General features: G+C 40.2%; 1 protein-coding gene across 4 annotated transcripts in view; it reads right to left on the bottom strand.

The window, feature by feature from the left end:
- Positions 1-6,754: 6,754 nt before the first annotated feature.
- Positions 6,755-20,807, bottom strand: part of hm13 (histocompatibility (minor) 13) — a 51,658-nt gene continuing 37,605 nt past the window's right edge. For 3 of the 4 annotated variants that reach the window (XM_088398267.1, XM_088398257.1, XM_088398275.1), the window contains 4 exons: positions 15,680-15,800; positions 14,966-15,068; positions 14,801-14,886; positions 6,755-7,858 (listed from right to left, as the gene is read on the bottom strand). In XM_088398267.1, coding sequence (XP_088254393.1) covers positions 7,786-7,858; positions 14,801-14,886; positions 14,966-15,068; positions 15,680-15,800 — 383 coding nt within the window. In that variant the 3' untranslated portion in view covers positions 6,755-7,785. Of the gene's footprint in view, positions 7,859-7,938; positions 8,111-14,800; positions 14,887-14,965; positions 15,069-15,679; positions 15,801-20,807 lie in introns of those variants that run through there. The other variant, XM_088398282.1, reaches the window with a different exon arrangement.

The following is a 20,807-nucleotide window of genomic DNA, read 5'->3' as shown; positions in this document are numbered from 1 at the left end:
CAACACTTAACTCATAAATTGCTATGCCCTAATCCACACACTGGCGCACCTAACAATTTTGCGAGTTCGTTCTGTCAAAGAGAAGACCAGTAGATCAATTAGACCAAATTTACCAATTATTTATTCCTGACAAAGCGCACTAATACAGGCCTGGGTCCCGGGTCCCTCACACTAAAGCTCGTGCGTTTTTGTGACCACCAAAAGACGACACATTCTTCCGGGTTGCCCAGTTTTAAAGAAACACAATATGAATATTAAAGCATGCAAAATATTGTGAGATGATTGGTGGATGGCCATCTCCTCCCCGTCCAGGTGTCGCTGAGGTCAGGCGGTTGGGTTTTCCCCTCGATGCCCGGTCCCATAGATGTGCTGTTGTTCTCGTTCCTTCACCGACCTTGAGATTATCTCGTCCGGTACTCCCTGTCTGGGCCTATACACAACACTTCCAAGAAAACAAGTTCATGCAGTTTGCCTGCACATTCCTCGGCCCCCACCAATCCACACGAGCACTTCAATACTAGATATTAATATGATTATAAGTTTAACACAACCTTAAAAAATATGTTTGCAAACTCCCAAAAACACATTTTCCTTTAGGTGCCAGACCGTCGGTTTGATTTGGGGTCACTTCCGGTTTGATTTGGGGTCACTTCCGGTTCACCTGAGGTCACTTCCGGTTCATTCGGGGTCAATTCCGGTTTGATTTGGGGCACTTCCGGTTCATTCCGAGTTCATTGGGGCACTTCAGGGTCAATCCAAGATGGCCGCCACTCTGGAAGTGGGGGTCAAGGGTTGAATTGTGGAAGTGGGGGTGAAGGGGGTGAATATGGTAAGCATAAGGTGAACAAAGTGAATAAAGTTGGAATGGGTTGAATCGGTTGAAAAATGTAGAAATTAGAAGGGAAAAACTAAATTTTTGGAAAATTTGGTGTGAATTTCAAAATTGAAAATTTGGAAATTTTGGTAAGTGGGAAGGTGTGGAATAGGTAGGCAAAAGATGAACAGTTGAAAGTTGGAATGGGTTGAATCGGTTGGAAAACGTAGAAGTTAGAGTAGAAAAACGAAATTTTGGAGAATTTGGTTGAATTTCAAATTTGAAATTTTGGAATTTTTGGTATGTGAGAAGTTGTGGAATAGGCAGGCAAAAGATGAACAGTTGAAAGTTGGAATGGGTTGAATCGGTTGAAAAATGTAGAAATTAGAGTAGAAAAACGAAATTACGAAGAATTTGGTTGAATTTCAAATTTGAAAATTTGGAATTTTTTGTAAGTGGGAAGTTGTGGAATAGGTAGGCAAAAGATGAACAGTTGGAAGTTGGAATGGGTTGAATCGGTCGAAAAATGTAGAAATTAGAGGTGAAAAACGAAATTTTGTGAAATTTTGTCGGAATTTTTAACGTGAAAACGTGAAATTTTTGAATTTGGGAATTTTGGGAATGTCGAGAATCATTCTGAATGTGGTTTGAATGTGCTGAATAAGTGAATTTAAAAGGGGAATGACGTAAATGTGAAATGTCGAATCTGCCATTGAGAATGAATGGGGAAAAAATTGTCGTAAATTCGCGAATTTTGCGAAATCGGAAAATTTTCGGAACGAGAAAAATGGAAGCGCTCATCTCGTGAATATTTGGAATACGTCAAAAGTGGAACGGAGTGAATCGGATGAATTATGTGGAAGAAGAAGCGGGACAAAAAAGTGGCGGGAATAAAATAGAAGAATAATAATAATAGAGAATGGTGTAGAATAACATATGTGTGAAGGCCATCGCCTTCACACAATAATAGAGAATGGTGTAGAATAACATATGTGCCATCGCCTTCACACAATAATAGAGAATGGTGTAGAATAACATATGTGTGAAGGCCATCGCCTTCACACAACTAGAAAATGCAATTTCTGGAGAAATTGCGTGTGAAGGCGAAGACTTTGAATCACTTCTTGGGGAATGATGCCGAATGATTTTGAAATGAGTTGAATTACTTGAGAAATGTAGAAAACAGAGGACAAAAAGGGAATTTTGGAGGATTTGGTGGAATTTTGGAGGATTTGGTTGAATTTCAAATCCGAAAATGTGGAATTTTTGGTAAGTGGGAATTTGGGGAATACGTAGGAAAAAGATGAAGAGTTGAAAGTTGGAATGGGTTGAATCGGTTGAAAAATGTAGAAATTAGAGTAGAAAAACAAATTTTTGGAGAATTTGGTTGAATTTCAAATTTGAAAATTTGGAATTTTTTGAAAAGGGAAGTTGTGGAATAGGTAGGCAAAATATGAATACTTGAAAGTTGGAATGGGTTGAATCGGTAGAGAAATGTAGAAATGAGAGTAGAAAAACGAAATTTTGGAGAATTTGGTTGAATTTCAAATTTGGAATTTCTGGTAAGTTGGAAGTTGTAGAATAGGTAGGCAAAAGATGAACAGTTGAAAGTTGGAATGGGTTGAATCGGTTGTACAATGTAGAAATTAGAGTAGAAAAAAAATGTTGGAGAATTTGGTTGAATTTCAAATTTGGAATTTTTGGTAAGTGGGAAGTTGTGGAATAGTTAGGCAAAAGATGAACAGTTGAAAGTTGGAATGAGTTGAATCGGTTGAAAAATGTAGAAGTTAGAGTAGAAAAACGAAATTTTGGAGAATTTGGTTGAATTTCAAATTTAAAAATTTGGAGTTTTTGGTAGGTGATAAGTTGTGGAATAGGCAGGCAAAAGATGAACAGTTGAAAGTTGGAATGGGTTGAATCGGTTTAAAAATGTAGAAATTAGAGTAGAAAAACGAAATTACCAAGAATTTGGTTGAATTTCAAATTTGAAAATTTGGAATTTTTTTGTAAGTGGGAAGTTGTGGAATAGGTAGGCAAAAGATGAACAGTTGGAAGTTGGAATGGGTTGAATCGGTCGAAAAATGTAGAAATTAGAGGTGAAAAACAAAATTTTGTGAAATTTTGTCGGAATTTTTAACGTGAAAACGTGAAATTTTTGAATTTGGGAATTTTGGGAATGTCGAGAATCATTCTGAATGTGGTTTGAATGTGCTGAATGAGGTGAATTTAAAAAGGGAATGACGTAAATGTGAAATGTCGAATCTGCCGTTGAGAATGAATGGGGAAAAATTTGTCGTAAATTCGCGAATTTTGCGAAATCGGAAAATTTTCGGAACGAGAAAAATGGAAGCGCTCATCTCGTGAATATTTGGAATACGTCAAAAGTGGAACGGAGTGAATCGGATGAATTATGTGGAAGAAAAAGCGGGACAAAAAAGTGGCGGGAATAAAATAGAAGAATAATAATAATAGAGAATGGTGTAGAATAACATATGTGTGAAGGCCATCGCCTTCACACAATAATAGAGAATGGTGTAGAATAACATATGTGTGAAGGCCATCGCCTTCACACAATAATAATAGAGAATGGTGTAGAATAACATATGTGTGAAGGCCATCGCCTTCACACAATAATAGAGAATGGCGTAGAATAACATATGTGTGAAGGCCATCGCCTTCACACAATAATAATAATAATAATAATAATAGAGAATGGTGTAGAATAACATATGTGTGAAGGCCATCGCCTTCACACAATAATAATAATAATAGAGAATGGTGTAGAATAACATATGTGTGAAGGCCATCGCCTTCACACAATAATAAAGGACAGCAATAACAATAGTGTGAAGGTCTTCACCTTCACACTAATAAAGGACAGCAATAACAATAGTGTGAAGGTCTTCACCTTCACACTAATAAAGGACAGCAATAACAATAGTGTGAAGGTCTTCACCTTCACACTAATAATAATAATAGACAGCAATAACAATAGTGTGAAGGTCTTCACCTTCACACTAATAAAGGACAGCAATAACAATAGTGTGAAGGTCTTCACCTTCACACTAATAACAATGTGTGAAGGCCTTCGCCTTCACACAATAATAAAGGACAGCAATAACAATAGTGTGAAGGTCTTCACCTTCACACTAATAATAATAAAGGACAGCAATAATAGTGTGAAGGTCTTCACCTTCACACTAATAAAGGACAGCAATAACAATAGTGTGAAGGTGAAGACCTTCACACTAATAAAGGACAGCAATAACAATAGTGTGAAGGTCTTCACCTTCACACTAATAATAATAATAATAAAGGACAGCAATAACAATAGTGTGAAGGTCTTCACCTTCACACTAATAATAAAGGACAGCAATAACAATAGTGTGAAGGTCTTCACCTTCACACTAATAAAGGACAGCAATAACAATAGTGTGAAGGTCTTCACCTTCACACTAATAATTATAATAATAATAAAGGACAGCAATAACAATAGTGTGAAGGTCTTCACCTTCACACTAATAATAATAGAGAATGGTGTAGAATAACATGTGTGAAGGCCATCGCCCTCACACAATAATAGAGAATGGTGTAGAATCACACAATAATAATAATAAAGTACAGCAATAACAATAGTGTGAAGGTCTTCACCTTCACACTAATAATAATAATAATAATAAAGGACAGCAATAACAATAGTGTGAAGGTCTTCACCTTCACACTAATAATAATAAAGGACAGCAATAACAATAGTGTGAAGGTCTTCACCTTCACACTAATAATAAAGGACAGCAATAACAATAGTGTGAAGGTCTTCACCTTCACACTAATAAAGTAGTAATAAAATATTATCACACAATAATAATAATAATAATAATAATAATAATAATAAAGTAGAATAACAATAGTGTGAAGGCCTTCGCCTTCACACTAATAATAATAATAATAATAATAATAAAGTAGAATAACAATAGGCCTTCGCCTTCACACTAATAATAATAATAATAATAAAGTAGAATAACAATAGTGTGAAGGCCTTCGCCTTCACACAAAGTGAATGGTGTAGAACAGGGGTGGGCAAACTTTTTGACTTGCGGGCCGAACTGGGTTCTAAATTTGGACCGGAGGGCCGAACCAGGAGCAGACGGATGTAGTGTTTGTGTTAAGTAATATAGATGACCTGTAAAGGTCATTGCATAAAAGGTTTTGGCCGTTAGTAGGTAGTAAAGCATGGATATTCAAAAAACGTTTTTTGAAAACAAATGCATTTATTAACAGCATTTAAAAAAAGAAAATTCCCCAAAAAACTGCTATCAGTGATTCTCATAAATATGACACTGTTATTATGAATAAAAGTCTCCATCACTTCAGTGCCTGCAGGTCAGATTAATGAAAGATGTTTATCTTATGAGATCACATCAAACGGCAAACATTCCGACCAAATATATCATCTTGAAGAATCGGTCCAAATAAAGTAATCAAAACGGCAACACGGTGAGGGGTATCTGAAAATCAGAGCAGAGTTTTAACTCACAAACACCTGGTAACAGAGGTGAGGAAACGGGAAACACTTCCTTAAAGTAAGCCTTAAGAACTTTACAGGTTAAGATTAGTCGCAAATAGGTGGTGCATCAATGTCCTTGAGGATCCTGCGTTGTTTGAAAATGAGAAGTTTTCAAACAAACGCTAGTTTCAATCCATGCTATTTGTACAAACTTGAGAGCCTCCCCTTCATTTCAGTGGGAAAAGTGTTGTTGGTCTCCCTTTTTTTGGGGGAAATTTACAATTTTTCGGGGATAAAGGTCGGGTAACCGAAAAATGTGAAAAATTTTGGAAATCAAGAAGTCATTATGTTAATTGGAATTAGGGATGCTAATTAAGCCTTATAGCTGTAAAGAAAAACAATTATTATTATGATAATTATTTAGGATTAGGGGTGCGAGAACTGGTTGGTGAATTGAATGGGGTGCGAACAAGGAAAAAGGTTAAGATTCACTGCTGGGCGTCTACCAAGTTTAATAGGGAAGCAAATAGTGCAGCGAAACGAGACGAGTATACGGGCTTTATCCCACCCATTGAACGCCCAGCGTCTCTGGGGGTGTACGGGGCAGTACAGCCAGTGGACTGGCTGCGGATGCTCAGCTTCTTAATGATGATTGGATGATCTGTCTGAGGCTGAATCCCTTTATGATTGACAGCGCAATGTGCGAAACAGCGATCGAAAGAACGAAGGGTAGAATTTACGTATAAATAAACCGACAAATTTCATGACGGAGGCCGATATTAGCTTCCCCTCCTTCAAAGACCAGCACCCGCCACTGCGAGGTTGTTAAAGAAGGGTTGTAAACTAGTAGGGTTTTAGGCAGCCTTGTGACCGTGTACAATGATTTCCAATTGAGAAACTGATCCTCAAGAGACACCCACAAAGATATGGAGGGGAGAGGACATGGCCATATTGCTGTATTTTCAAGGTAATTATTTCTGTAAAATAAACTGAGAAAATAGAAAATGCAAAGTGTTTTCATTTTCCCGATCAAAAGATACAAAAATTGAGATAGTAACTGAAAAATGGACCAGAGTGGCCTTATTGTTCCTTTAAACCTAAATTTTAGGGGCTCAAGCAGATTTTAGACCACACATTGCAAATTGCATTCCAAGGTAAATATTCATCCTATGTTCACTATATAGTGTGGGGCAAACGTTTGTCAGCAACGATATCAAAGATTCGTAAATATTAAAAAGAAAACATTTTGAAAAAGCAAATTGACTGAGTGCACTCGCGTGAATAAATTTTAGTTGCACATTTTAGTGGCAAAATGCCACAATTTAGGGACAAAGCAGAGCCCTGGTGTGGTGGTTTTCGTTAGAAATTCTCATGTGTTAATACATTTTATAGAAACATTGTGAACAGCAGACGTTATGGCGACACAGATACTTGAGTTGTCTGAGTCAAAGTTCTATTTTTTTATGCACACCAAAAACATTAACATGCAGTCCTCAACCAAAGTGAGCTGGAGAAGAGCAATTATTCATCCATTTGTTTCTCTCCTTAACATTAAGTTAGAAAAGAAAATTGAGCAAAGGGAGCATGAACATCGAAGAAGAAACCATTTAAAATTTGAGGATTATGAGAGCAAATGTACCCTTTCCAAATAAACACACAATAAACACTTCCCTAAATGCTCTTATCCAATCGGAAAACAAAGCACAACCGCAACATCAAAAAGACTTCTGTGAAATAAGGTTTTATTGTGAAATACCCATTTACGTTTGGAAAACTCCCTTTTATCATATCTTAATAAACCTAAAATCAATCTTAAAAAAGTAAAGGATGCACGATGACATTCAACCATGATGCTGTGACCATTTAGATGCAAGGGTGCAGATGAGGGCAAGGGGGGCATTTATAATGAAGTTTACATTATCAAATATTAATGATTATTTTACAAAAAATGCTGGAACAGCCCTTTGAAATAACATTTTTACATATATTAATAATAACATGTTGGGACCGCATTTTATTATGATTTAAGTAATCATGAAAATTAAAATAATTAGGGGTAGAAAAGGCACGTCACAATTTTTGTTGTCCAAAAGATACGTAAAAGAATGCTTGTGATAAATTTCTTTATCAACGCCCCAAAAAGGCCTTTTGAATTCTGAATTAATCCTCCCTTCATTCATTCATTCACCCAACCCAACCACTCATTCATTCATCCATCGATTCTTTTTTTGATTTATGTATTAATTTTATTGATTTTTGTCACCTCACCCATCAAGTTTCTGCCCTCATCTGATCATCCTTGCAACGTATTGATGAAAGAGGGCTTCTGGGTCCTTGCCCCGCTGCAGACAATATGGTTGCAGAATGAGAAGTGATAGGAAGCATGGCAGGAAGTAGCCAGATGAGAACTTGTGGGCGGAGGCTGGCAGTATGAGAGTGTTTGCGAGGCAGATGTGATCGGTGAATGTTATTGGTCCTTCTTCAGTGATTCTGCCGCGTCATCTTTAGCTAGGCCCTCCTCCCCAAAGGTCTCCTCGTACCTGGGGAACAGATGACGATGATGTTGGACAGGAAGGAGACGTTATCAGTAGCAGTAAACGTCTGATGGCAAATGCTAACACCACGGACAGTCTGTCTACATGGCGGCGTTCTTTAAGCGAAGCCGGTGGGGGGAGTCTGTCGCCATAGAGACAGCGTTCATGGAGGCAGCGAGGCTGGCGGGGGAGCCGCTGATGCTTGGAAAGGAGGTGAGCCTGGGAGAGGCTGGAAGGACACCCTCGAATGACTCATAGCTGAGTGCCTCGAGAGGAAAGAGGGTAAGAGAAAAAAGAAGGGGCCAAGAACTAGGATTAAAATGTGGTGAAAAAGAAAAAAAGACACTGAAAGGATGACGATGCTAAAAGAACACTGACAGGAGTTTTGTGCACACTCATGCGAGTACAAAAGATTGATGAGGTTCCCGGGTATTTTTTGTTTGAGTGTCATAATTCACACAGTCAATCCAAGTAAACGAGTAAATACAGTATCGGCAATATCAGTACCGTTACTTTACATAGTTAAGATAGCTGCATTCTTGAATTGCCAATTCTCAATTAATTTCATGACCTGTAAGTGTTTTGGTGATATTTGCCTTTTTAGTATTAAACTGTTAAAAGCCATGACATCATAATTAAGAAAATGTATTGATAAATATAAAATTCTACTTTTTCCCTACAGATTGGCAATGTTTCTGGATTCTGGATTTTTTTACGGCAAACTGGCTGTCAACTGTGACAAAATTAGTAAAAATGGAACTTGAACTATGGCAGGCATATCCAAATCCGGCTCCCGGTCAAATTTCATACAGCCCGCAGCTTCGGTCTTATAATGTATTATTTATGGCTCGCCTGCACTGTTAAACTGAACAAAAAAACTATGAAGTTTCATAATTCCTCCTTTAACCAAAAGGTGGCAGCACTACTTTAATAATGTCTGCATCCGTGCCGCGCACCCCTCTCTGCTCATTTCTGCCATGCCGACTGCAAAGAAAACGAGGAAAGTTGACATTGAGGGCCGTCGCTTTCAAAAGAGATGGGAATTACAATACTTCTTCACTGAAAATCAAGGCAAATGTGTTTGTCTAATTTGTAAAGAGACGGTAGCCTTGTTTAAGGATTTCAACCTAAAAAGACACTACCAGACTAAACATGCTAACACTTACGACAAGCTAACAGGGAGTGCCCGCGGTGATAAAGTGAAGCAGCTCCAAGCTGAACTGGCACCACAACAGTGATTCTTCACGCAGGGCTGAGTCAAAAGTAAATATTACTAAAGCAAGTGGCCATGTTAGTACTGTTGATGTTATGAACCTGTCAACGTGACAAACAATTACTTTCTGAAAGATATTGTAGAATTCACTTGTTTCAAGTTTTGATAACAGACAACTTTGCATTACTTATAACTTGTTTAAAATGTTCATGAGGCAAAAATAATTTTAAACTCATGTGAATTTAAGGTATTTCATACAATTTGTTCAATGTTATCTGACTCTTCAGATATGAATGAAAGGCAGAATTTGTGTTTTTAAAGTTGTTCACATCCGCCTGAGTGGTTTATATTTGGTTATTTTGTCATTTGAACAATGAAAGAAAAAAAAAGAAAACTGTTTTATAACTGTGTATTTGCATGAACTTTTTATCGTTAAAAAATGTCCGAAAAGACCATTGGCTCCCGGGCCCCTTCACTTTATCAAATCTGGCCCTCCTTGCAAAAAGTTTGGACACCCCTGAACTATGGTATTGAACTCATTGTGCTAGTATCGATCCAATATACTGACTAGATATCGATGTGTAGTTACATTTGGATCAATACTCCCATCAATAATGCAGACAGGAGGAAGAGAAACATGACGAGAGGAAGTAGATGCAGAGGTGAGTAAGAATAAAAAGATGAGGAGGAGGAAGATAGTATGAAGATGCAGAAAAAGAGTGGAAGGTGGGGATGAAGACAGGACATGTGTGCAAACAGTAAAGTGGGGGAAACAGAAAGTGGCAGAATACAGAAAGGAGAAAGATGAACACATGGGCAGTAAATTCAGACAAGGAGGGGAATAGGGATGAAGACGGAGCAGAATTCAGACAGCAGTCGATGCAGACAGAAGAGGAAGAAGAGAGAGTGGATACAGATACAGAGGACTTTAAAGCTACAGAAAGTGTATGCAGATAAGCAAGGCAAAAGATGAGACAGAGAGGATGAAGTACTGTAATTTTTGGACTATAAGTCGCGTTTTTTTCATAGTTTGGGTGTGGGGACGACTTATACTCAGGAGCGACTTATATGTGAATTTTTTCGCAAATTTTCAAAATTCAAAAATCCGTGATGTAGTGAAAGTGTGGTAAACGAACCGCGATGTAGCAAGGGATTACTGTCATTTGACATGCAAGTGACGTTAGCAGCGCAGCGGTTGTTTACATAAGGACAAAGGATTCTATCACGGGATGACAAAGATGACGAAGGGCCCCAAGTTTGAAGGATTTAATGATTTGGAGTGACACAAGGTTTGAAAAACGTATTTATGTTATAGTTATTTGATATATTTTATTTTGTGTAGCAACTTGTATATGTTTTTATCATTACAGTTCAGTAGTTGTTGGCTCGTTGAACTCTTGTTTTGTTAAATAAAGAGCCGTTTACCAAACCCACGTGTTTCCTGGTACTTTGTTGACGCTACAATATAGTTGTATACTAGATCTGTGCGGCTAGCGCACGTGGCGTTGTTGACAAAGGATGGAAGGAATTTGATCGATGGATTTAATGACTAGGAGTGACACAGATGGTTTGATAATATTGTTGTTATATGATAGTTATTTGAAATATACTTTATATATCGTTATATGGGTCTGTGGAATAATTAGAAATGCAACTTACGAGTCCGATGTCAGCGGCGCATATGTGGTGCATACGCGGCATTGTTTACATAAAGGACGATCGATGGATTTAATGAATTGGAGTGACACAGATGGTTTGATAAACGTGTTATTTATGTAATACTTATTTGAATAACTCTGAATGTTACTCAGGCCCGTTCTCAGCTCCTCGTTTGTGTATATGTCACGTTAGCATACCGCATCGTTTAGCCTTTTGTTGCTGGTTCATGTCTGTTCATGGTGTTGGATTTTGACAAATAAATTTGCCCCAAAAGTGCGACTTATACTCCAGTGCGACTTATATATGTTTTTTTCCCACTGTATTGTGCATTTTATGGCTGGTGCGACATACTCCGGTGCGACTTATAGTCCGAAAATTACGGTACTCATGAGTGAGCAGTGTAGTTCAATGGTGGAGTGGTTGCATTCCAACCCGGCAGTTGGGGGTTTGTGACAATGTCTAAGTGTCCTTGAGCAAGACACTGAACCCCCAGTTGCTCCTGACGATATGTCATCAGGAGGTGAATGACGAAACTGTGAAGCGCTTTGAGTACCAAAGGTACGTAGAAGGCATACAGCAAGTACAGCCCATTTAGTATGACGAGGAGTATATACACCAAGGTTGTTTTAGTAAACGAAAACTACCAAAGTATGTTTTACGTTTACTAACCAAAACAAACTACTTCTAGCAAAAATGTCTTTAGTTTCCCTTGGCAATTTAATAAACGAGCCTTTCGTGTTGATTTTAAATGTATTTACAGTATTTTCTGCACTAAGGCGCACTGGATAATAGGGCGCACCTTTCTTGATTTTTTTTATTTTATAAATGTTTTGTAAATGTCATATACAGGGCGCACTGCATTAAAAGGCGCATAGAATAGAAGCTACTGTATCAAACTGGGGTTGACTAGGGTTGTGTTATGCATCCACTAGATGGAGCTGTGCTAAAGGGAATGTCAACCCAGTCAATGAGGTAAAAAAAAGTCCAACTCCCATTCTGTATGAAAGTGTTACAGTTTGGCTTCTTACTTGGTCTAGCAACCCCATTCATTTTGATGGTCATAAACATTCTTTAGTTTAAAAGAAAAAAGCGAGTGCGTGCGTTGATGCATAATTCATTGATTAGCTTGTTAGCTTTTGTGTATGCGCAGCCAAACATGCTGCAATGAGGGGGTGTTGCACGTGCGGTTCACTGAGATTGCCTCCCGACAGGCTGACCTGTATGTCAATCAAGCGATGGGATGGATTCTCGCCTATAGAAAATTTTTTGTTTTTTATTAAAAAAATGTCATGAGATCGACCAGCTTACTTTGGTGATGCCCCTGACTACGGTTGCCGTAATGCTGAAAGCGATGCGACCTTGTAATTTACTAGTCATACTGAAACATTTTGGCAGAGCGCTGTGTACAACCAGTATGGATCAACATATTCATCAATTGATCCATACACAGTGCCTTACGAAAGTATTCGGCCCCCTTGAGCCTTTCAAAATTTCGCGACATTTCAGGCTTCAAAAAAAGATATAGAAATTTTTTGTCAAGAATCAACAACAAGTGGAACAAAATTTATTGGATAATTTAAACTTTTTTAACAAATAAACTGAAAAGTGGGGCGTGCAATATTATTCTGCCCCCTTGCGCTAATACTTTGTAGGGCACCTTTTGCTGCAATTACAGCTGCAAGTCGCTTGGGGTATGTCTCTATCAGTTTTGCACATCGAGAGACTGGAATTCTTGCCCATTCTTCCTTGCAAAACAGCTCGAGCTCAGTGAGGTTGGCTGGAGAGCGTTTGTGAACAGCAGTCTTCAGCTCTTTCCACAGATTCTCGATTGGATTCAGGTCTGGACTTTCACTTGGCCATTCTAACACCTGGATAAGTCTATTTGTGAACCATTCCATTGTAGATTTGCCTTTATGTTTTGGATCATTGTCCTGTTGGAAGATACATCTCCGTCCCAGTCTCTGGTCTTTTGAAGACTCCAACAGGTTTTCTTCCAGAATGGTCCTGTATTTGGCTCCATCCATCTTCCCATCAATTTTAGCCATCTTCCCTGTCCCTGCTGAAGAAAAGCAGGCCCAAACCATGATCCTGCCACCACCATGTTTGACAGTGGGGTGGTGTGTTCAGGGTGATGAGCTGAGTTGCTTTTACGCCAAACATATTGTTTTGCATTGTGGCCAAAAAGTTCGATTTTGGATTCATCTGACCAGAGCACCTTATTCCACGTTTGGTGTGTCTCCCAGGTGGCTTGTGGCAAACTTTAAACGAGACTTTTTATGAATATCTTTGAGAAATGGGTTTCTTCTTGCCACTCTTCCATAAAGGCCAGATATGTGCAGTGCACGACTGATTGTTGTCCTGTGGACAGACTCTCCCACCTCAGCTGTAGTTATCTGCAGTTCATCCAGAGTGATCATGGGCCTCTTGGCTGCATCTCTGATCAGTCTTGTCCTTGTGTGAGATGAAAGTTTGGAGGGACGGCCGGGTCTTGGTAGATTTGCAGTGGTCTGATACTCCTTCCATTTCAATATAATTGCTTGCACAGTGCTCCTTGAGATGTTTAAAGCTTGGGAAATCTTTTTGTATCCAAATCCGGCTTTAAACTTCTCCACAACAGTATCTCGGACCTGCCTGGTGTGTTCCTTTGTCTTCATGGTTCTCTCTGCGCTTTACACAGAACCCTGAGACTATCAAAGAGCAGGTGCATTTATACGGAGACTTGATTACACACAGGTGCATTCTATTTATCATCATCAGTCATTTAGGACAACATTGGATCATTCAAAGATCCTCACTGAACTTCTGGAGTGAGTTTGCTGCACTGAACGTAAAGGGGCCGAATAATATTGCACGCCCCACTTTTCAGTTTTTTATTTGTTAAAAAAGTTTAAATTATCCAATAAATTTCGTTCCACTTCACGATTGTGTCCCACTTGTTGTTGATTCTTGACAAAAAATTTAAATTTTATATCTTTATGTTTGAAGCCTGAAATGTGGCGAAATGTTGAAAGGTTCAAGGGGGCCCAATACTTTCGCAAAGCACTGTATAAGGCGCTCTGCAATACAAGGCGCACTGTGTTTTTTTGAGTAAAATTATAAGCCTTTAAGGGCGCCCTATAGTGCGGAAAAGACAATAGTTCTAAATGAATGCATGACCACTTGCAGAAGAGAAGGTCAAGCAGTCACGTTGGAGTTGTAGTCCTAATGTGTGGCGCACAGAAGCGACACCAAAAAGCAGCAGCCAATAAAAAAAAGAGCCAACACGATGACGTTGCTCCAAAAAGATGAGTTTGCGTGTGGTTTAATGGCTTCCCTGCATTTATTTAACTCAGCCTGAAAGGCAACACTAGATAAAAAGTGCTTTAATTTTTTTGGTTCATATATGGAAAAAAATATACAGTACATATAAAAAAAAATAGTACACTGCACACTTATTTACTTTCAAATCAGTATTACTTATTGTAAATAGTCTATGGATTGTTAAACTGTACCCGGTAATATCAAACAGTTTTAAAGTAATGGTTTTCCTGAACTTGTATTACGCAATACCTACCATGTTATCTTTTTTTAAAATCTTGCACACACGCAATAATTAAAAATTAAAACTAACACTAAAACTATTCCATCCATCCATCCATCCATCCATCCATCCATCCATCCATCCATCCATCCATCCATCCATCCATCCATCCATCCATCCATCCATCCATCCATCCATCCATCCATCCATCCATCCATCCATCCATCCATCCATCCATCCATCCATCCATCCATCCATCCATCCGAACCGCTTGTCCTCATGATGACTTGCTAAATTAAAAAAACAAAAAACTCAAAACTAAATAAAAACTAACTATAATTTAGATTCCAAAACTATAAGAACCCTGATGCAGTAGAAGAGGTAGATGAAGACACATGGAGTATCGGCAGATAGAGGAAGAGAAGAAGACAGGAAATGCATGCAGACAGACAGGAGGATGATGTCCAAGCATTGAATGGGATGATTGGTTGCGTTCACTGACTTGTCATAACAGCAGCTGTGGTTAAGATTGCTTCTTTTTACCATGGTTACTCACCTGAACATCTCAGTAAGTTCTCCTTTGAAGAGAGCCACTACAACGGGGAAGCCGACACAGGCAGGTACCAGATAGAGCAGAGCGGGCTGACCACACACACAAACCAAGGTTAGCTACTCTCTGAGGGAAGGGGCTTTAATGGCGCTGTGACCTTCAATGTCTCACCTGTGCATGTTTGAAGGTGTGCATGACAAAGATGGTGAGGCCCAGTCCGAAGATGTAGGCCAGGAAGCTGGAGCAGAAATATGTCCTGCTGTTCTTCTTCAGGCTAGAAGCAAACAAGACATAGTAGAAGAAGGTGGAGAAAAATCAACAAGGAGAATAATAAAAACAACAAGGGCAAATAGACGAAAAACAAATTGAAGTAGGAGAAGAAATAGGTTGAAAAAGTTAACAGAATAAGAATGAGAATTAGAAGAGGAAAAGCACATGCAGAAAACGTAGAAGAAAAGATGAACAAGTTAAAAGTAGATTAACAAGAGGAAAAAGTAGAAAGAGAAGCATGTCAAAGAAGAATTAGCAGATGTCGAGCAAGTAGAAAGCAAAGGAAGACAAGTATTAGAACGTGTATATACATACTAATGTAGATGAACATTACATACAATAAACAGAAGTAGAATACCAATTAGATGATCAAAAAGTAGAAACAGAAGGATGTGCACAAGAACAAGTAGGAGAGAAAAAGTCCAATATGTAGTATGTTAAGTACAAGAATAACCACGACGAGCAGAAAGAAGGATGGAAGAATACAAGAACATTAAGAACAATTTGAAGGACAAATAAAATGAGAAGAACCAATGAAAGTAGGAAAAAATAGGAGAAGACATCACAAGAAACGATAAGCAATGGTTACAACAAGCATCCCATCCGCAGGGTTACCTGACGTCAAAACGTAGCAGCAGCGCAATGAAGATGCCCGGGATAACGATGTCACCAAGACCCAGCATGGCGAAGTTGCTGGCATCCAGACCTTTCTCCAATAAGTCTTGTGGAAAGACCACTGGCAAGGGGAGAGAGTGAGCACATCAGAACGCCGTGGCCATCGCTGTACTTACCATGTTTGTCTCTACGTTTACAGTAATCCCTCGCTACATCGCGGTTTGATTATTGCGGCTTCAGTAAATCACAGATTCCCCCCCCCCCAAAAAAAATCACAATTTCAAAATAAACCTTCTAAATTGAGGAATTATGGGACATAAATTGCCCACATGCAGTACGTACACTTGTACCTTTTTATAAAAAAATAGTTGTTATAAGAGTTCTAAAAGTATATTTACAGTATTTTACCTTATTATATATTTTTTTATAATTTACAGTATGTACACTTGTACCTTGTTATAAAAAAGTTGTTATCGTATTGGCCCGGATATAAGACGATCCTGATTATAAGACGAACCCCTCTTTCTCAAGAATACTTTTTGACTCAAGTTTGTAAAAAGACTTTTTGAACACCAAATTTAATTTTTATACAGAAAATAATTACAGTACATCTGAAACAAATGATTATAACAATATATTCAAGAGAAAAAGCATGTTATTTTGCCTCATTCAAATCATGCAAAAACTGTGTCACATCTTAATATCTGAACATTTAAATATGTAAACTAAAGTGCAATCACATTTGTAAATGAATGGCTTCTGGTTTTTGAAATGTAAATAAACCAATCTACAAACTGGATCCGGTTGAAGTTGGGAAATTGTGTAAAATGTAAATAAAAACAAAATACAATGATTTGAAAATTATTCTCTATAATCTCTATATTCAATTGAATACACTACAAAGACAAGATATTTAATATTCAAACTGATAAACTTAATTGTTTTTTGCCAAATAATAATTAACTTAGAATTTCATGGCTGCAACACGTCCAATAGAAGTTGGGAAAGGTGGCAAAAAATACTGAGAAAGCTGACAAAAGCTCATCAAACACCTATTTGGAAGATCCCACATGTGATCAGGCTAATTGGGAACAGGTGGGTACCATGATTGGGTATAAAAGGAGCCTCCCCAAACATGCTCAGTCACTCACAAGCAAGGATGGGGTTCACCACTTTGTCCACAAGTGCGTGAGAAAATAGTTGAACAGTTTAAGAACAACATTTCTCAAAGCAAAATTGCAAGGAATTTAGGGATTTCAACATCTACGGTCCATAATATCATCAAAAGGTTCAGAGAATCTGGTGAAATCAATGCACGTAAGCGCCACGGCCAGAAACCAAGACTGAATGACCGTGACCTTCGATCCCTCAGACGGCACTGCCTTAAAAACCGACATGAGTGTGTAAAGGATATCACCAAATGGGCTCAGGAAAACTTCAGAAAACGACTGTCCGTAATTACAGTTCGTCACTACATCAGTAAGTGCGGGTTAAAACTCTACCATGCAAAGCAAAAGCCGTTTATGAACAACATCCAGAAACGCCACCGGGTTCTCTGGGCCCGAGCTCATGTAAAATGGACTGATGCACACTGGAAAAGTGTTTTGTGGTCTGATGAGTCCACTTTTGAAATTGTCTTTGGAAACACTGGACGTTGTGTCCTCCGGACCAAACAGGAAGCGGTCCACCCGGACTGTTATCAACGCACAGTTCAAAAGCCAGCATCTGTGATGGCATGGGTGACTTACATTTTTGTGAAGGCAACATAAATGCTGAAAAGTACATACCAGATTTTGGAGCAACATATGCTGCCATCCAAGTGACGTCTTTTTCATGGACGCCGCTGCTTATTTCAGCAAGATAATGCCAAGCTACATTCTGCACATCATAACAGCGTGGCTTCGGAGTAAAAGAGTCCAGGTTCTCCCCTGGCCCGCTTGCAGTCCAGACCTGTCTCCCATTGAAAATGTGTGGCGCATTATGAAGCGTAAAATACGACAGGGAAGACCCCGGACTGTTGAACAACTCAAGTGGTTCATCAAGCAAGAATGGGAAAGAATTCCACATGAGAAGCTGAGAGAATTAGTTTCCTCTCTTCCAAAACGTTTATTGAGTGTTGTTAAAAGGAAAGGTGATGTAACAAAGTGGTAACCATGCCCTTTCCCAACTTCTTCTGCACGTGTTGCAGCCATGAAATTCAAAGTTAATTGAGTTTGAGCATTAAATATGTTGTCTTTGTAGTGTATTCAATTGAATATAGGTTGAAAAGGATTTTCAAATCATTGTATTTTGTTTTTATTTACATTTTATTTACACATTTTTCCAACTTCAACCGAATCCGGTTTGTAGATCGGCTAGTAAATCAAGAGTTTAGCCTTTCAGCTCAGCTCCTTTTTCATCACAACAGACCGATACAGTGTCCACATCACAGCAGATGCTTCATCCTGCCCTCACTCATGAACTCCTCCACTTAGGGCAGGATCTCATCCCTGACCAAAAGAGGTAGGCACCCCACCCTATTCGAATTGAGGACCATGGGTCTCAGATTTGGACGCTTCATCCTGCCCTCACTCGTGAACTCCTCCACGGGACAGGATCTCATCACTGACCTAAAGAGGGCACCCCACCCTATTCTGACTGAGGACCATGGTCTCAGATTTGGAGTAGCTGATTTTCATCCCAACCGCTTCACACCCTGCTGCAAACCGCTCTAGCGAGCGTCGGCGATTACGGCTTGAAAAAGCCAACAATATGACCTCATCTGCAAAATGCAGAGATGCAATACTGAGGCCACCAAACCAGACCGCTCAGGGCCTCAGATGCGCCAAGAAATTCTGTCCATAAAAGTTATGAACAGAAACAGTGACAAAGGGCCAAAAGTCCACACCTCACGGAAAATGAATCCAACTTACTGCTGGGAAATGCAGACCAAACTGTGACACCGGCGGTATAGGAAACAAATAGCCCGGGTGGGGGTGGGGTATAGTACCCCATACTAGCAAAGCACCTACTAAGAGATCAAATTTTCGTTTCCTACTATCCCACGGTGACAAGACATGAAACATTCAAGTAAACAATACAAAAAGTAAAAATAAGAGAGCGCTGGGACGTCATGTAGCCGAGGGTGGAGGGGGGAGAGAGTTCAGGATCCTAACAGCCTGGAGTATGAAGCTGTTGGTGAGTCTGGTGGTGCGAGAGCACAGGCTTCTGTACCTCTTCTCAGAGGGCAGTAAATCAAACAAAGTGTGAGCAGGGTGACTCACATCACTCACAATCGTGGTCGCTTTGCGGGTGAGATGGGAGGTGTAAATGTCCTTCAGGGAGGGGAGTGAAGCACCAATAATCCTTCCAGCTATGTTCACTATGCACTGCAGGGCCTTCCTGTTGTATTCAGTGCAGCTACCACTCCACACACCGATACAGCTGGAGAGGCCGCTCTCAATGGTGCCTCGGTAGAATGTGGACATGATGGCTGGTGGAGCACTACCTCGCCTGAGTTTCCGCAGGAAGTACAGGCGGCGCTGAGCTTTCTTCGCCTGTGATGCAGTGTTGGTGGTCCAGGAGAGGTCGTCACTGATGTGGACCCCCAGGAATCTGGTGCTGCTCACTCTCTCCACCACAGCACCGTCTATGGTCAGTGGCAGGTGTTGGGTGTGACCCTTCCAGAAGTCAACAACAATCTCCTTGGTCTTGCTGACGTTCAGCAGGTTGTTGTTGTCCCCTCACCACGTGGTCAGAAGGTCGACCTCCAACCTGTATTGAGTCTCGTCGCCCTTGGTGATGAGACCCACCAGAGTCAGCAAATTTCACTATGTGGTTGGTGCTGTAGGTTGCAGTGCAGTCATGCGTCAGCAGGGTGAAGAGCAGCGGACTGAGCATGCAGCCTTGGGGGGCCCCCGTGCTCAGCGTGATGCTGCTGCTTGAGATATTGTCACCACCACATACTATTTGAGGCCTCTGACAGAGGAAGTCCAGTAGCCAGTTGCAGAGGTAGGTACTGAGTCCCAGTTTGTCGAGTTTGCAGATGAGTCGTTCTGGTACAATGGTGTTGAATGCAGAACTGAAGTCCACAAACAGCAATCTCACATACGACACGGTTGAATCCTCCAAGTCCACAAAAGACATGTAGACTGATTGGGTGAACACCCATGCACCCTCAAGGACCTTGCTGAGAGTGTAGAGTACTGCAGAGAAATGCAGACCAAACTCTGACATATAGGGACCAAACAGCCCAGGGGGGCTCGGTACCCCATACGAGTAAAGCACCTCCCACAGAATTCAACGTTGGACACGGTCGAACACATTCTCCAAGTCCACAAAACACATGTAGACTGGTTGGGTGAACTCCCATGCACCTTCGAGGACCCTGCTGAGTGTGTCGAGTTGGTTCACTGCTCCACGGCCGGGACGAAAACCGCATTGCTCCTCCTGAAACTGAGATTGAACATCCCAACAGATCCTCTTTTCCAACACACCACCAGTTGGTGATCAGTTGACAGCGCTCCCCTTCTTTACTTCCGAGTGTCCAAAACATGCGACAGCAAATCTAATGACACAACCACAAAGTCAATCAGCGAACAGAGTCCGAGGCTGTCCTGGTGCCAAGTGTATGTATGGACACCCTTATGCATCAACCGTAAGGAGCACTCTCCCGCATATCGTCCAGGTACTACAAAAATGGTGGGTACTCTGTGGGTACTCTGAACTGCCGTTTGGTCCATAGGCGCTAACAACAGTCAGAATCTGTCCCCCCCACCCGAAAGCGGAGCAAGGCTACTCTATCGTCCACCGGGGTGAAGGCGCAAATCTGGGTGTCGATAAGTATGCCCACACCTGCTCTGTCCCTCTCGTCATGGGCAACTCCAGAGTGGAATAGAGTCGAAGACTCTCAAGAGGACTGGTACCAGAGCCATGTCGAGTCTGGATTTCTCTGCCTCGCACACCAGCTTCGGCTCCTTCCATGCCAAAGAGGTGACATTCCATGTGCCAAAAGCTAGCTTCTGTTGCCGGGGATTGGAATGCCTGCTCAACTCAATAATTAGTGCTTCAGTACCCACCCCTTCTAAAAAAAGACTAGATGCGCCTTTGGTATTTACTTATTTATGTACTTATTTCAGTTGCACGGGTC

Source organism: Syngnathus floridae, chromosome 2 (genome assembly GCF_059516105.1).
Source record: "Syngnathus floridae isolate MCC-2025c chromosome 2, RoL_Sflo_1.0, whole genome shotgun sequence".
Classification (NCBI taxonomy): domain Eukaryota; kingdom Metazoa; phylum Chordata; class Actinopteri; order Syngnathiformes; family Syngnathidae; genus Syngnathus; species Syngnathus floridae.
The sequence above is the reverse complement of the archived record's forward strand: the minus strand, read 5'-3'. Positions and strand labels throughout refer to the sequence as shown.